Here is a 17,512-nt window from a genome sequence, read left to right as displayed (position 1 = left end):
AAGTAGGCAGAACAGTAGTCAGAGAGAGAGGGGGAAGTAGTCTCCCTGCTGAGCAGAGAGCCCAATGCGGGACTCAATCCCAGGACCCTGAGATCATGACCTGAGCCGGAGGCAGAGGCTTTAACCCACTGAGCCACCCAGGTGCCCCTTTACTGATTAATTTAATCTCATTTCAATCCTCACAGTAATGCTAAGGGTAGGTTCTGGTGTATCATCATTTTATAGATGAGAAAATTGTGACACAGAGAGGTTGAGTAAATAACCAACAGTCACACAGTTTATAAGTGACAGAACTCTAGGAATTACCTTCTGAGTATGTCTTCAGAGCATGTTAACCATAAAGCCATTCCTGCTTCTCATATATATTTCCCATTTCAAACTCGATCAACTTCTACTCTCTATTTTGTTCCTTTAATTGCCTTTTTAATCTAATTCTAAACTGTTCTAATTATGATAGCTTTATACTTCACTTTACTATCTGAGCAATTTTTTCCAGATTTGTTCTCACTAGTCTTGCATATTTATTTTTTCGGATGCACTTTATTTCCTCTTTTAAGAGGAGACCTTGTGCATTTATTCACTTTCAAAAGAGATGGGTTAGGTTAGTACAATAACCTAAGATTCAAGCAATTAGAACACTGGAATTTTTATAAGCCTTATTTTTAGCTTTCTATAACTTTAACTTTGGATATTGATTGTTATTTTATTTTAATATCTGGACCCCGGATAATTTGACAAACAGGATGGTTACTTGACAAAGGAAAAAAAAAATTTTTTATCCATCCGTGTATAAGATGTTTCTTCCCATTTTGTGAAAAGGGACATTTTGAAAAGCATTTTGAACCTAGTGGCATTAGGAGCTGGGACATTGGCACCAGCAGACAGCCGTGAGTCTGTCCTGGAACCTGAGCCCCAAGTTCTTTCTTGAATCCCACTCTAGGTATAAAAGCTGTCTCATGAATCAAACTCTGAAAGTAATCAGATTTACTGAAAATAACTACAGAGTGAAATTTAAAACTTGAATGTATTGGGGGTAGGGTGTATATTTGGGAAAGGGTCCGTAAGTTTTGCTTCTTTTTTTAAATGGAATTAGAAAGACAATTGGCGGGCGCCTGGGTGGCTCAGTTGGCTAAGCCACTGCCTTTGGCTCAGGTCATGATCCTGGAGTCCCGGGATCGAGTCCCATGTCGGGCTCCCAGCCCCATGGGAGTCAGCTTCTCCCTCTGACCTTCTCCCCTCTCATGCCCTCTCTCTCACTCCCTTTCTCACTCTCAAATAAATAAATAAAATCTTTAAAAAAAAAAAAAAAGAAAGAAAAAAGAAAGACAGTTGGCTATCTGGTACCTTCTTAATACACTGATTTCTTCCTTTCTTAGGAATCTGGTTCCTTGATAGCAGAGTTTCTAGTTTTGCAAGCCAGGTTTGCGTCTTTTATCTCTATGTTATCCTTTTCCGTGCTGTGTTTAATCCTAGGAGTGTGAACAGGGAGACGAAGGTCAAGTTCGTGCACACCTCTGTCCACGGCGTGGGTCATGAGTTTGTGCAGTCGGCTTTCAAAGCTTTTGGCTTTGCTCCTCCTGAAGCTGTTCCCGAACAGAAAGATCCCGATCCTGAGTTCCCAACTGTGAAATACCCGAATCCTGAGGAGGGCAAAGGTGTCTTGGTAACGTCATCTTTTTTGTTCTAAAACTGACCTGTTGTATCCAAAATTCTTACTATCCAGTAAAACAACTTTTTATGTGTTTTCATTGTGCTGAACAAAAAACCCAGGTTCATCATGAGAAATATTTATATGTATCAGTCACCCATTTCTTCCAAGAGGCTTCAAAATATATGTGTTAGCATCAGGATACGAGAGGTGAAATCAACATCGTATTTTAAATGAATTGAATTAAGTTTAAATTGACTTTACTGTGCTTGCTAAATGTGAAAAGGGAACAGTAATAGAATGGCTATTCATCAAATGATTTTTATTCCTTCATTTTTTTCATCCTTCATTTTTCTAATATGAAGTCATGCTACTTAAGTTATGGTTGCTTCAACCTTTTTAAAGGTGAGGGTCGCAATGATATTCAGAGAGTCCATTTATTTTAGTTGGTTTTGGAGGTTGATCACTTGGCAAGGCCTAGAAATACCACATACAGGCTGTCAGGTGTGGCGGGAATCCCAGGGGCAGGTGTGGGTCACGTGCTGATGTTCCCGTTACCTGACCTCTGGCGTAGGAAGTATTAGGTGACCCACCAAGACCAGCTCCAGAAATAGAATTCACCCTTCATCTGGGGAGTGTTCCCTCGGTTCTTAAAGAACAAGATATTTTTAAGGACTGCAATTTGCTCGATTCTTGACTGAAGTAGTCCTTTATGTTCCTATTCTTTTTCAGACTTTATCTTTTGCCTTGGCTGACAAAACCAAGGCCAAAATTGTTTTAGCAAATGATCCGGATGCTGATAGACTTGCCGTGGCCGAAAAGCAAGACAGGTACAAGGGATTGTGATTACCCATCTCATAGAAAACATAAGCAATAAAATGTGCATGGGGAGACCGGACCTGTTGGGAAATATTAACCATTTATCACACAAATTGTCACTGTATCGCTAACATACAGTGAAATGCTGTTCTGGGGACCACCAGCGTCATGCAGAGTAAATCAGCCCAGGATGAACTTGGAATTGAAAGTACTATTTATCTTCTCTCATTTCATCATTGATTTTGTTATTATTAATGGCTCAGTACCTAATGCCCACAAGTGCTTTGTTTGGAGCTGGCATTACAGTGTGGGATTTGCTGAAGGGTTTGGTGAAGGGGCTGGACCTTCAAGGAAATGTTAAATTTAGTTTGAGCAGACCACAGAGGAAGAGCGGTGGGATACCCAGCTTTTAAGACAAGTTTGACCCTAGAGTTTGTCCAGAATTAATAGGACATACATGGAAAGAAAAGATGAAAGGCGGGCAGGGTCCGAGCAGTTTTGGGTATCAAACAGCACGTGTGATGTTTTGGGAGCAGTGGGGTGCTACTAAAGGACTGTGGGTTTTATTTATTTATTTAAAGAGAGAGAGAACGAGATCTGTGGGGGGTCATGATCTGAGCTGAAATCAAAAGTCGAACGCTTAACCTACTGAGCCACCCAGGCACCCCAAGGGATTAGGGTTTCAGATTATGATCAGACAGATTCAGTTCTAATCCCTTTCTGGGAAGTTCAGCCAGGATGATACTCGTTGAAACACAAAACGTACTTGTAGCCACGTGCACTGCGGAAAGGAGAAGTCCCGCATCTGTTGTCTGGTGTCCTGGTCATCCTAGCATGAACCTGCTCTGGAGACCTGTAGGCTGTTGCCTTCCAGAAACCTCAATACTGTCCAGACCAAAAACGGAGACACACAGTCTGTTATCCTGAGGTTGGGATCCTGCCAGGATATTTCTATCATCTTTAAAACCAAAGCTTTTGCCAAAGACGAAAGTGTTGTAGATCGTCGCTCTTCCGAGATGGGAGGTTTGTCGAAGGAAACCGGCACAGAGGAGCTGCTCGGATGTTGGTGAAACAGGAGTCATGTTTCCAGCCAGTTCTTTAAACAAGAAAGACAAGAACATTTGCAGAAACCAGTCTGAGCCTTGTTTGACTTAATTGTCCTGCCCCAGCCGTTTGCAGTGTCTCTCTTAAGGTCACAGTAATGCATTGGTTTTTTGTTTTGTTTTGTTTTTGTTTTCCAGTGGTGAATGGAGAGTGTTTTCCGGCAATGAGCTGGGGGCCCTCTTAGGCTGGTGGCTTTTTACTTCTTGGAAAGAAAAGAACCCAGATCACAGCGCCCTCAAAGACTTATATATGTTGTCAAGCACCGTCTCCTCCAAAATCTTACGAGCCATTGCCTTAAAGGAGGGCTTTCATTTTGAGGTAACATGTTTCCAGGACTTGCTCTTAGATTTGTTTGGCTCTGTGGAAGGTCTAAGGCACGTCTTTCTCTTTTGGGTTATCCCTTTAGGAAACACTAACTGGCTTCAAGTGGATGGGAAACCGAGCCAAACAGCTCATAGACCAGGGGAAAAATGTCTTATTTGCATTCGAAGAAGCTATCGGTAAGAAGTGATAATAGTAACTGTAGCATTATTTAGTATATAGAACGCAAATAAATGGGATTTGGATTGGGGTTCAGAAAATTAACAGGAGACCAAGAGTACAGCAGCACTCAGAGGGTTAAACTATCCAACCCTAAAACTGGCTTCTCAGATTTTCTTTTAGCTAAAAAGAATATTTTACAAATAACCAAGCCATTAATGTCAGAGAATAAATCCTTACCCCGGATGAAAACAGTGATGTTCTACACATGGTGCTTGGATCCCAGGACCCCACATATTTTGGGGAGTAGTGATATTCCCTCAACTGTGGTGATCTCAGATCTGATATGGTTCGCTCCTCTTCTGAAAGTGCTGGGCAGAGGTCTGTCCAGAGGAAAGGGGAGGACTTAGTTGTGGGGCTTTCCTCAAAGTGACTGTCACCTGAAAGGACAGCCCCAAGTCCAGCCAGAATGACAGAAATACTTGTCTTAAATTGTCAGTGTAGGTGAGGAGGAGGGGGAGCTAGGTAGAGAAACTTGAAATTCAGATGTTAGGGTAGGGGATATTTTAGCTGTTTGTTTTGTAAAAGCTATTACACTTACATAAGAAGATTCAAAGGGGGCACCTGGGTGGCCCAATCTGTTAAGTGTCTGACTCTTGGTTTCAGCTCAGGTCATGATCTCAGGGTCCTGGGATCGAGCCCCACATTGGGCTCCCTGCTCAGGGGGAATCTGCTTAAGATTCTTTCCCTCTGCCCCTCTCCCCCATCACTCTGTCTCTGGTTCTCTCCCTCTCTCAAATAAATAATTTTTTTTAAGGTTTTATTTATTTATTTGAAAGACAGAGATCACAAGTAGGCAGAGAGTCAGGCAGAGAGAGAGAGAGGAGGAAGCAAGCTACCCGCTGAGCAGAGAGCCCGATGCGGGGCTCAATCCCAGGACCCTGGGATCATGACCTGAGCTGAAGGCAGAGACTTTAACCCACTGAGCCACGCAGGCACCCCTCAAATAAATAAATCTTTAAAAAAAAAAGATTCATCAGTATTTCCTGCAGCACAGATGCTCCTATATATCATTTAATTAATTAATCAAAAGAAGTGTATAATAGCTCAGCTTTTCCTTTTCCTTTTTGCTACAATTATCTTTCTATAGCTTTTTGTTGAAATTTTTTTCCTTCCATTTGTTTATCAATTTCTTACTGTGCACCAATTACATAGCGACTCTGAGAGAAACAGATGACCCTGACCTTAGCCTCGAGCGGTGTACGTAGATCTGGTTTGTAACCACATGAAAGTACGGGTTAGGCGGTCAAGGTGAAGGATGTAACTCACAAGAACTATTGGAATTCAGCAAAGACAGAATAAGCGTTGACAAGAACAACTGGAAACCATTTTGTGTGAGCGGGAGGGGTTTGGGCTGGACATAGGGACTGAATGGTTTGTCTAGGAGGGAGACTCTCCTAGGTTATTCAAGCAGAACATCTGGAAGGCCTGCCTCGAGCTGAGGCATTGGGCTAGATTCTTGCATGTAAAGGTGGTCAATGAGAAGCATTCACATATTCATACTGTAGAACCTCTCAGGCGATGGGCAAGGTGCACAGAGATAATGTGCCTGTCCAGTGTTTTAAAGGAGCCCACCCCCAAGCGTGGATGCATGACCCGTGTTTCCACAGGATATATGTGCTGCCCGTTTGTTCTGGACAAAGATGGAGTCAGTGCCGCGGTCATCATGGCAGAGTTGGCTAGCTTTCTAGCAACCAAGAATCTGTCTTTGTCTCAGCAGCTCAAGGCCATCTATGTGGAGTAAGTTTCTATTTACTCTGTTTAATTGAAGTAATAGTTTTCAGTGTTTTAGTATGTTTTTATGTGTCAGACGCTAACATTCTTTCTAATGCTCTTTGGTTGTGGATTCTCTTCTGGAAACGAAGGAAAGGATCCCCTTTTCTTTTGATGCTTACCTGTTTAACACTCATTATTGGTCATCACTGTGGTCATCCTCAACAGACGAGAACATAAGTTGCAGAAAGAGCTGACTGAAGAAGGTGCTCTTAAGTGTTTGATGTCAGGAAAGATGCAAGTTGTTCATGAGACATCTACTGAGTTTTTAGAACCACTAGTCAAGTCTGCTTTATGGTGCAGAAGCAGCCAGGGGTGGTATACATGGGTACAGGGTGGGGTGTGGCCTCCGGGCAATGAAATATTTACCCCCAGATACAGGCTGAAGGCCAGGCAGCAGTTTGGCAATCCCGGGGGCAAATCGTACATTTTTTAGGCTAAATTATTCCTTTGAAGCTAGTTATGGTTACTTGTTTCATTTAGTTAATACTGGCTGATACGTGTTCTGTGTACATCGTGTGTGGGAGTATTTGTTCCTCGTTTTGCATATTTGTATTTTTTCTGTTGAGAGGTACTGACATGAGCTTCCGGTATACAACGTAATGATTCGATATTTGTATATATCACAAAACGATCATCGCAGGAAGTCAAGTTAACATCCACACCGCACGGAATTACACATACTTCTTCTTGTGACGAGAACTTCTAAGATCAGTACTCTTAGCCACTCGCAAATACATAGTACGATATCATTAAATAGAGTCACTGTGCTGTATATTACTTATTTGTGTTTGTTTTCATAGATATGGCTACCATATTACCAAAGCTTCATATTTTATCTGCCATGATCAAGGCACCATTAAGAAATTATTTGAAAACCTCAGGAACTACGATGGGAAGAATAATTATCCAAAAACTTGTGGCAGATTTGAAATCTCTGGCATTAGGGATCTTACAACCGGCTATGATGATAGCCAACCGGATAAAAAAGCTGTAAGTGATACTGTCTTTTATCAACTAAACTCTTGTGTATTTACCTTCAATTATACTTTGAATAGCTTAATTTATCTAATCATGGAATTAACTGAAGCTGACTTTAGGCATTCGGGCGTACTATCGAAATAAATAGAAAGTTAAAAATCATGGGCTTGAACTACAAGGATCGTCACTTGTTACCGGAACCAATGTCACCGTGTTACGGACAGGAAATCAGTGCTCGGAAGTTTAAGACCCACCCACTGTCCCACAGCTAGTCGGTGATGGTTGTGGTCAAATCTGGGTCTTCTGCCTCCAGATCCGAGTTTTCCTCTGTCTGGGCACCTGCTCAGTACATCAGGAGGGACAGCCTGCCTGTGGTGTTTCTGAATGAGTAGGTCTGGGGTGGGGGCCAAGAATTTGTATTTGTATCAAGTCCTACTGATGCTCAGCCTGCTACTTCTCCGCCATCTTGACTCCTCCCCCCAGTCCTGCTGATGCTGATGTTACTGGTACACCCTTCTAGAAACACTGTTTGCATCCTAGTTTGTTTCACTCCATTCTCTGAATGTCCGGATGCTGTTAGCTGTCAAGCGCGAGTTTGCATTCTCGACATCACTTGGATCCTCCACTCGAGTCCAAAGAAGGCTCAAAAATGGCAGCCGAGTACTGCTAACTAATGGCAGTGGGTCAGGAAAGGAGAGTGAGACTATCCTCATGCATTGTTAGACATTTTTGTTATTTCCTTTTTATTTTTTTTAATTTTCCTCTGCACACAATATATTTTTAAAGAGAAATATTTTTGGAAGCGTCCCGATGAAACATGGCAGCTCCAACCCTCGCCATCTCTTTGCCATGTCGAGACAACACCCTTCCCTCTCAGGTGGTGATGCTTGGGCTTCTCAGGGGTTGACCTTATTACTTATTACTTTTCTGTTGCGGAGGTAAGGATTGAGATTGAGATCTGGCGTTTCTTCCGTTCACTGTTCTCCCTTCTCCCCTGTCTTCTCAAGCACTTCTGCCACAATGTGGGATGAGTTCAGAGCCTGTGCTTGGATCGTTATGACTGGTTAACTGTTGTTTCCCACTTAGCTAAATAGTGTACTTTGATTCCGTTCCTCCAGATTGTGTAATTATTTTTTCTATAATTAATAGTTCTGTTCTTTCATTTCCTTGGATTTTTATGTAACGATCTCTAGTCTTCCCACATCTGAAGAGATGCCTCTCAGGGGGGTTTTCCACGTGGCCCAGTGCCATTTTGTCCATTCTGTTTTGTTTCCACTGGCCTCCCTCCCGGGCCCCTGTCCAGGCAAGGGCAGTTCCTCTCTGTGGCGGGCGCACACGTGTCATCCTGGGAAGGCCCTTCGCCAGTTATGGGGTGGGTCCTTGGCTCCTGGACCCCATGACTTCCTCTTGCTATATTTATTTTCCTAAATCACCTCCTCTAGTAGCTTCCCAAAAAAGAATGAAGAGATGAATTTTTGGAGGCACTGAAGTCTGAAAATGTCTTACGCTGTACTGATCCTTGATTGGCACGCCATTTTGAAAGCAGTGCTCCATTATTGCTTGGTTTCCTGTACTGCTGCTGAGGGTCCCATCTCTCATTCCGTCAGGAAATGGCCGAGGCCTACTGTGGGCCACATAAAGGGATGTTGTCGCCACACTTATTCAGTCCTGTCCTTGCCGCTTGTTTTCTTTCTACAGGAAGATTTCGGGAATTTTCCGCTGAACTTCTAAAATGTCAGTGATATATTTTGATATGGGGCTTTTTCAGGTTCTCCCTACTAGCAAAAGCAGCCAAATGATCACCTTCACCTTTGCTAATGGGGGCGTGGCCACCATGCGGACCAGTGGGACTGAGCCCAAGATCAAGTACTATTCAGAACTGTGTGCCCCGCCTGGAAATAGGTATGATGTGATGGCAGCACCTGCGATCCTTATTCCTCAAGGTTCCTAACCGGTTCTGTGCAAATACTAAGTAAAACATTTTGTCTTTCCAGTATGTACCTTAATTAGGAATGTTTTTTCTGAACTGGCAGCAATTTTGTGATGTGAACAGCTGCTTGAAGCATGCAGGGACAGGGACGGGAGAGCTGATTTTCTACGCGCTTATTTCTGTCCTGCCTTTCTTTGTAGGGAAAAATCTCTTTCTGAATTTCAGTAATAGTAGTATAGTTTCCTTTTTCCAGTACTTTTATTTGAGTCTAGCACACATGAGTTTTCCTCTTTTTCTCCTTATCTCTGATACATTAAATTAAAATCCATTGCACATGCACTGAACAGATGTCCTCGAGCTCCTGTTGTGCACAGGTCTGTGCTGGGTTCTGGGGAGGAGAAAGTGCCTTAGCAGAGGGGGTCCTTGCCACCGAAGAGCTGATGGTCTGGTAGCTTCAGGGTCGTGTTTCTGTGACCTTGGCAAAGGGTTTGAGTTCACTTTGCAGTACCATAACATCTTAAACTTTATTCTCTTTTAAAGATTTTATTTATTCATTTGAGAGAGAGAGTGAGAGACAGCACAAGGAAGGAGAGCAGTAGGCAGAGGGGGAAGGAGAAGCAGACTCCCCGCTGAGTGGGGAGCCAGATATGAGGCTTGATCCCAGGACCTGGAGATCGTGACCTGTGACCTGAACCGAAGGCAGAGGCTTAACCATCTGAGCCATCCAGGTGCCCCACATCTTAGACTTTAACAGCCATGGTACACGTAGTCAGCAGGTATAAATGTGATACTGCACCCTTATTGAACCCTCCAGTAACCAGAGCTCCTCCAATCAGAATAAAGAATTGGGAAAATGGTTTTTAAAGGTCGATTAAGTCACTACTGTCCAACAGAAATAAAATGTGAGGGGCGCCTGCTGGCTCAGTTGAGCTTCCAACTGCTGGTTTTCAACTCTTGGTTTTCGGCTCTGGTCATGATCTCAGAATCAGAGTCTGGCTCTGGGCTCAGCAGAGTCCCCCGGTCCGTCTACCTCCCCTTCCCCCTCCCCCTGCCACCAACACCTCTCTTGCTTGTGCCACTGGACACGGGCTTTCTCTCTCTTTCTCTCTCAAATAAATAAAAGAAAATCTTAAAAAGAATTAAGGGACACTATTAAAATGGAAAGAAAATGTCAATCACATAATGCAATTTGAAATTTTCTACTAGACACATTTTTTTTAAAGATTCTGTTTATTTGACAGAGAGAGATACAGCGAGACAGGGAACACCAGCAGGGGGAGTGGGAGAGGAGGAAGCAGGCTTCCTGCCCATGCGGGGCTTGATCCCAGGACCCCAGGACCCCAGGATCATGGTGACCTGAGCTGAAGGCAGACACTTAACAACTGAGCCACCAGGCGTTTCTAGACACATTTTTCAAATAGCAAAAAGAAACAGTTAAAATTAATTTGGTAATTTATTCTACTTTATTTAATATCTAAAAATATTGTTATACCATATATAATTTATATAAAAATGATTAATGAGATATTTTACTTTTTTCACACTGTCTTCAAAATCCATTTAGGATTTTACACTTAGAACATATCTCATTTAGAATGCTAGGTCTTTTTAGAAATACTTGTTCCAGAGGCACCTGTCATTGGGCATCTGCCTTCGGCTCAGGTTATGATCCTGGGGTCCTAGGATCAAGCCCCTCATCGGGCTCCCTGCTCCGTGGGAAGCTTGCTTCTCCCTCTCCCCTCCCCCTGCTTGTGTTCCCTCTCTTGCTGTGTCTTTCTCTGTCAAATAAAGAAAAAGAATCTTTAAAAATATATAATAAGTAAATAAATAAATACATACACACATACATAAATACATCAATAAGCTCTTTAACGAGAGAGAGAGAGAGAAATACTTGTCCCGTACAGTTCACCCTTGAACAGCACAGGCCTGAACTATGTGGGTCCACTTACATATCGATTTTCTTTTTGATAAATATAGTATAATACTACAAATGATTCCCTTCCTTATTATTTTCTTAAGAACATTTTCTTTAGTTTATTGTAAGAATGCATTGTATGATACATGTAAGAAACATAATACATGTGAACTAACTTTTTTTTTTAAAGATTTGATTTACTTGACAGAGTTAATACCTGACTTTAAAAAAAAAAGATTTTATTTATTTATTTGTCAGAGAGAGAGAGAGAGAAACAGAGCCAAGGAGGGGGCCTGTAGGTAGAGGGAGAAGCAGGCTCCCCACAGAGCAAGGATCCAGGTGGTGGACTCCATCCCAGGACCCTGGGATCACGACCTGAGCCTTAGGCAGATGCTTATCCAACTGAGCCACCCAGGCATCCTGTCAATTAACTATTTGTAATACATGAATAGTAGGGGTTTTGGTCAACAGAAGGCTATTAATAGCTGACTTTGGGGGTGGTTGAGTTATAGGTGGATGTTTGACTGCATGGAGGGGGGTCATTAACTCCCTAATCCCCATGCTATTGAAGTGTCAAATGTATTACCATTTCATAAAATTTACAGTTGAAAAAGGAGATTTTGATACCTAAGTTGTTCACACATACTCAAATTTTCCAAAAACTGAATTAAATGTCAGGGTTTTTAATTTGCGTTTCCACTGATTAGACTTACCAATGTTAAGAGTTCAGTTCCTGGGGCGCCTGGGTGGCTCAGTGGGTTAAGCCGCTGCCTTCGGCTCAGGTCATGATCTCAGGGTCCTGGGATCGAGTTCCGCATCAGGCTTTCTGCTCAGCAGGAAGCCTGCTTCTCTCTCTCTCTCTGCCTGCCTCTCCATCTACTTGTGATTTCTCTCTGTCAAATGAATAAATAAAATCTTTAAAAAAAAAAAAAAAAGAGTTCAGTTCCTGGGTCACACTAGCCCCATTTCCAGCCTTCAGTACTGCCCTGGGGAGGATGGGTCTAAGCAGTTGTTAGGACATTTACACATCAAAGCTTTGCTCATTGAAGGGTTGCTCTGGTCTTGGGAAGCAAATTTGCAGTCTTTGGAAATAAAAGCAGAAGAAGTTTTAGCAGATTAAATGTAGCAAATTTGGGGTACCTGGGTGGCTCAGTGGGTTAAAGCCTCTGCCTTCGCTTGGCTCGGGTCATGATCCCAGGGTCCTGGGGTCGAGTTCTGCATCAGGGTCCTTGCTCAACAGGGAGCCTGCTTCTTTCTCTGCCTCTGCCTGCCCCTCTGCCTGCTTGTACACTCTTATCTCTCTCTCTCTCTGACAAATAAATAAATAAGTAAACAAATCTTTAAAAAAAAAAAGAATTGTGAGCCTTAAACTTTCCTTGGGCAGGAAGAAAGGATTGCTGATAGAAAAGAAATACTAAAATGAAACAAAACTATGAAACATGGACACAGGAACTCAGAATGTTCGCCACTTTATCGTCTGCATCCACATGGGCCCTGCATCTTCTTCTAAATAAGAGTTCCAGTCCAACCGTCAGAGTCATGGTTATGACTTTTAAATACAACAGCAGCCAAGTATATTTAAGAAGCCATAGACCGTGTCCTATATTTTGCTACCAAGTCCCATTCAAAACCTTTTTGTGGGGGCGCCTGTGTGGCTCAATTGTTAAGCGGCTGCCTTCGGCTCAGGTCATGACCCCAGGGTCCTGGGATCGAGTCCTGCATGGGCCTCCCTGCTTGGCTGGAAGCCTCTCCTACTCCCCCAGTTTGTGTTCCCTCTCTCGCTGTGTCTGTCTCTGTCAAATAAATAAAATCTTTAAAAACAAACAAGCAAGCAAAAAAATCTTTTTGGGCTGCCAGGACAAAATCTCAGCTGGTAAGCCTCTTGAAGAAACACATAAAATAGCTCATTTGCTGAGCATTCTGGATAACCAAGATTTTAGTGTAATATTTGCCGGTGTCAGTGTTCCTGTGTGTGTTACATGTGAAGCTGTTTGCTACTCTTGAACATGGGGTTTCCTGTAGACATTGCTTTGTAACTCTCCTTCTCATTGTATTCCTATGCCTCTTTCTTTTGGAAACAAAGGAACAATAGTCAACTTAAAGATCCATTTTCTCTCTGTATTTGGCCCTTCCTTGTCATTACTCTGTGAAAATATAATAATTCAGAAACTGTATAATAACAATACTATTCAGTACTGTAGAGTATTATTTAGTATTAAATAAATTGTATTAATAATACAATACTGTATTTTACAGTTTTCAGATGGGGTATTAGGTGGCTTTAACTTTAAATATTAGTTTACAAATTACTGAAAGTGCTTTTGAAAAAGTTGCCCTTTTATTATATTCATCGAAATGCTGCTCCAATTTATAATAGGGCCACTGGGCACTCGGCCAGTCACCGATATGCTTCCGGTCACCAGCATACCCAACACAAAGCAGCAGTAAAGCCACAGCTGTGTTTCCTGATTTTCTGACCACTTTAATAACTTTAATATTCTTAGTATATTTTATATTCTAGAGAATGGGAAATCCTTTCCAAATGTAAGTCCTGCTTTTACAGAATCTTTTTTTGTTCCGTAGATTCCGTCTTTTGTCCAACTTTGTATTTTAAGAAAATTTCAGTGAATACCCACATCCCTTTCACTTAGACCAAAGGTTGGCGAACTTCTTCTGGAAGGAGCCAGATGGTAAACGTTTGAGAGTTTGTGAGCCCTGTGGTCGCACTCCTCCCCTCTGCTGTTGCTCAAAAGCAAAACGAAGTCGTATACATAATGGAATAGGTGTGACTGTGTTCCAATAAATCTTTATTTACACAATTTATTTACAAAAATGGGCTGTCAACAGGTCGCCAGACAGAGCTAGCCTGCTTTGACCTAGACTCAGCCGTTGCTAACGTTTTGCAATATCCGCTGTCTCTCACAGTGTATTGTATGTGCTGGTTTGGGTTTTTTTTGTTTGTTTGTTTGTTTGTTTGTTTGTTTTCCTTTCTTTCTCTGAGCCATCAGAAAATAAGTTGCAAACCTCAATACATACACAATTCCAAGAACAAGAACACTCTGTTACTGTCTCAGGGTTTATATACCAATCCTATCAGGCAAGGTTCTAACAGAAACAAAACCAGTAGGAGATAAATACATTTACATATTTGTATTTGCATATTCACTGGTGAGTTTAATTTTAGATATATTGTTAGGGGAAAACAACAACAACAACAACAACAACAAACCAGTAAGGATTGGTTATGTGCCTTCCTGAGAAAGGTTGTTATCTTCAAAACACATTTATGGAAAAGGAAATAATGACATATGTGATTCATATGTATTTATGAAGCCTAATTACTTTATATGTCACCTGTGGGGGTAAAAATAATTTTAAGAATAGCTACATTTATTGGGTTTTCGGGCCAGGGTCTGTGCTAATTGCTTTATATAATTTATCTCAATCTACACAACACCTCTCTTGAGAAAATAAAGTCTTTATCCCAATTTTACAGATGAAACATCTGGGCCTTGGAGAGGTGAAGCCACTCGCTGGAGGGCATACGGTTGGTGGTAGAGCCAGAATTAATGCCTACAATAAAATGGGTTGTTTCAGCTGTACTGGGCAGCCGTGGCGATATAAAAATGATCTTAACTCATTCCAAGAATTTCAATTTCCATTAAAATAAAATTGCATATATTGAAGACAGCCAATTATGAAGTCATACAAGTTTGAGCTAGGATTTGGTTTTTTAAATTCAGCTTTTTGATTTCAAGTACTTACAGTAAACACCCAGCACTAGTAACCCCACACTAACGTGAACGGCTGGAAACCTGTCTAATCACAAATTTATTTTATTATTTTCTATCTTCAGTTGTTTGCATTTATTTTATTATTTTTTTAAAGATTTTATTTATTTATTTGACAGAGAGAGAGACATCACAAGTAGACAGAGAGGCAGGCAGAGAGAGGGGGTGAAGCCGCTCCCTGCTAAGCAGAGAGCCTGATGTGGGACTCGATCCCGGGACCCTGAGATCATGACCCGAGCCGAAGGCAGAGGCTTAGCCCACTGAGCCACCCAGGCACCCCAGTTGTTCGCATTTAAATGAATGTTTTCCATATGCTTGAAAATTTCATTCCTTAGAGGGATATAGTTCCCTAGATTTTTGTGTAGACTTTGGTTGTGACCCTTTTGTTCTAGAGGTAGAATAAAAAAGATTAAAATGAGGGGAGGGTTCTGAGATCCTGGTGTATGATCAACAGGCCCGCTAGGAGGCTCCCATTCTCGGTACCATCTAGGACGGCCTTGCAGACTGGCGGCTGCTTTGGCTGCTGCTTCGCTTCCAGGAGTTTGAAGGCAAATGGGATGAGGAGTGTTCCTGTCCTGGGAGGGTGGGAACAGACCTGTCATTTGTACAAGTTTAACAGGATCAAATGACAGCTGAGGTCATAAAAGTTTTCTTTGCGCAATTAGGTACAGACGTTGCAGAGGACGCTAGAGCAAAAAACTCTGTTTCTTAAAAATTCTTATTTGTTTATCCTAGAAGCCTTGGGAAAACCTTGGGGGAAAGAATGGATATCGTCTCATGGAAGTTTTTTATATTTTTTTGTCCAACTCAACAGATGCATTCCCATGCTTCAGACACCGGGGTTCTGTTTTGTCTGATCGAGCCCTCCTCTTTAGGGTAGTTTCAGTGTTGCTTGACCAATACGGGGAGAACCTCAAATATGCTTTGGAATAATGCACTGATCTGGAATTTCTCCCTTATTTTCCAGTGATCCTGAGCAGCTGAAGAAGGAACTAAATGAACTAGTCAGTGCTATTGAAGAACATTTTTTCCAGCCACAAAAGTACAACCTGCAACCAAAAGCAGAGTGAAATATTTCAGCCTTGGGCATAATTAGAATTCGCTCAGCAGTGTTTTGGAGAACCAAATGACTTAAACAATTGCTACAAGTATTTATATATTTTTAATAGCCCTACATTCCTCATTGTTCTATTTTTGACCTTTAAGATGAATCAAGAAAAGATGGCCAGATGTAGCTAACTGAATTCCTATTGAATGGTGGAGACTAGAATTTTCTGAATTCAAAAATGAAGATTTTAAAAATAGCCAACTTTTAAAAATATACTGTAATTAATATGCCTTAATTAGAATAAATAACCAGTGTATCTACTCAGTAATGCCAGAAAGCCTATACAGTTTCTAAATTCTGGGCTGTCCATATTATAGAATAACCACTTTTTAGGTATATATATTTTTACATCTCTGTCAGTTGCTTATAAGCTAAAATATAAAAAGTAAATGTCGTGTTCATGTGTAGGCTGCCTAAAGTGGAAGAATTTACAAGAACCTATAAGTTGGAGCAAAAGATACTTCACAAAGATGTATTTTTTTGACCTAAAACTTTTTGGTTCTAATACTACATCATTATACATTGTATATGTGCTAGGAAAAAACAGCCTAACCATCTTTGTTCTGGGTATTAACATTCATCTCTTCAAAACTTGAATTAAAAAATTGGTTTTTTGAAACTGCGAAGTGCTTTACTGTATAGTTGTTTGCTTTGGTTTACATTCATGAAATTTTTGGTACTGAGGCAGCAAAGACTATAAGCACTAACTATTTACCTGATTTGGGGTTTTTGCCTTGTTCATATGTGATTAAAATCTAAAACCGTGGGCGCCTGGGTGGCTCAGTGGGTTGAGCCGCTGCCTTTGGCTCAGGTCATGATCTCGGGGTCCTGGGATCGAGGCCCGCATCGGGCTCTCTGCTCAGCAGGGAGCCTGCTTCCCTCTCTCTCTCTCTCTGCCTGCCTCTCCATCTACTTGTGATTTCTCTCTGTCAAATAAATAAATAAAATCTTTAAAAAAAAAAAAATCTAAAACCGTTAGATTGCTTTTTCCAGGTTTGTATAACATGTGCCTTCTCCCCTCCTCATAACCAGTGGCCTTAAAACCATCCACAGTGACTCCCTTTGAGTACCCATGTGTCAGGATCACACTGTTCTTTGTATACTTCATGTACTTTATGTGGTTTTTCTATTTTTCAAGCAAGTGATTGCCTGTTATTATAATTAAGCAATTATAGTTTTAGAACAATGAAAAATTACAATCTGATGGGCAAACATCTTTCTAAAGTCAGGGAGAAAAATGTTTTTATGTCTGAGGGATACATAGTTTGTGCTGTTTCAGAGAACTCCTTTTTTAAAGATTTTATTTATTTTGGGGGTGCCTGGGTGGCTAAGTTGTTAGTTAAGCGTCTGCCTTCAGCTCAGGTCGTGTGATCCCATGACCCTGGGATTGAGCCCCACTCAGGCTCCTTGCTCAGCGGGGAGCCTGCTTCTCCCTCTGTTTGTGCTCTCTCTCTCTTTCTGCCAAATAAATAAAATCTTAAGAAAAAAGATTTTATTTATTTGAGAGAGAGCAAGAGCGAGCACAAGCATGGGGAAGCAAGCAGAGGGAAAAGCAGGCTCCCCGCTAAGCAGGGAGCCCAGACACAGGACTCAATCCCAGACGCCCCCCCCATTTCAAAGAACTCTGAAATCTACAATATTTGATATAGTTTGTCCGCTGCTTCATTGGAGAAGCTGTGTGTATTTTTGTTTTATAATGTTTTCTAGTCCCAAACTATACTCTAGAAATAAGCAATGTCAGATCTGTATCCTCTCTGCAGATTTGGGAGCATATAAACTATACCCCAGTTTGTTACTGGAAATACAAAAGTGGTGGAGACCCACCCGGCTCTGGTGATGCTCACAGGCTAACTGGAGGGCTAGTGAGTAACTGGAGTGCTCACAAGTTCCCTAACAGAGT

At 41.6% G+C, this 17,512-nt stretch overlaps 1 protein-coding gene across 1 annotated transcript in view; it reads left to right on the top strand.

The window, feature by feature from the left end:
* PGM2 (phosphoglucomutase 2) overlaps nucleotides 1–16,238 on the top strand; it is a 35,320-nt gene extending 19,082 nt beyond the window's left edge. Inside the window, exons 7-14 of the mRNA XM_044224751.1 lie at nucleotides 1,474–1,663; nucleotides 2,381–2,478; nucleotides 3,709–3,889; nucleotides 3,978–4,071; nucleotides 5,722–5,851; nucleotides 6,688–6,877; nucleotides 8,634–8,767; nucleotides 15,472–16,238. Coding sequence (XP_044080686.1) covers nucleotides 1,474–1,663; nucleotides 2,381–2,478; nucleotides 3,709–3,889; nucleotides 3,978–4,071; nucleotides 5,722–5,851; nucleotides 6,688–6,877; nucleotides 8,634–8,767; nucleotides 15,472–15,574 — 1,120 coding nt within the window. The 3' untranslated portion in view covers nucleotides 15,575–16,238. The remainder of the gene's footprint in view (nucleotides 1–1,473; nucleotides 1,664–2,380; nucleotides 2,479–3,708; nucleotides 3,890–3,977; nucleotides 4,072–5,721; nucleotides 5,852–6,687; nucleotides 6,878–8,633; nucleotides 8,768–15,471) is intronic.
* Nucleotides 16,239–17,512: the final 1,274 nt, after the last annotated feature.

The sequence above is a fragment of the Neovison vison genome, chromosome 11 (assembly GCF_020171115.1).
Source record: "Neovison vison isolate M4711 chromosome 11, ASM_NN_V1, whole genome shotgun sequence".
In the NCBI taxonomy this organism is placed as follows: Eukaryota; Metazoa; Chordata; class Mammalia; order Carnivora; family Mustelidae; genus Neogale; species Neogale vison.
Note: the sequence above shows the minus strand (reverse complement) of the source record. Positions and strands in the feature narration are given on the sequence as shown.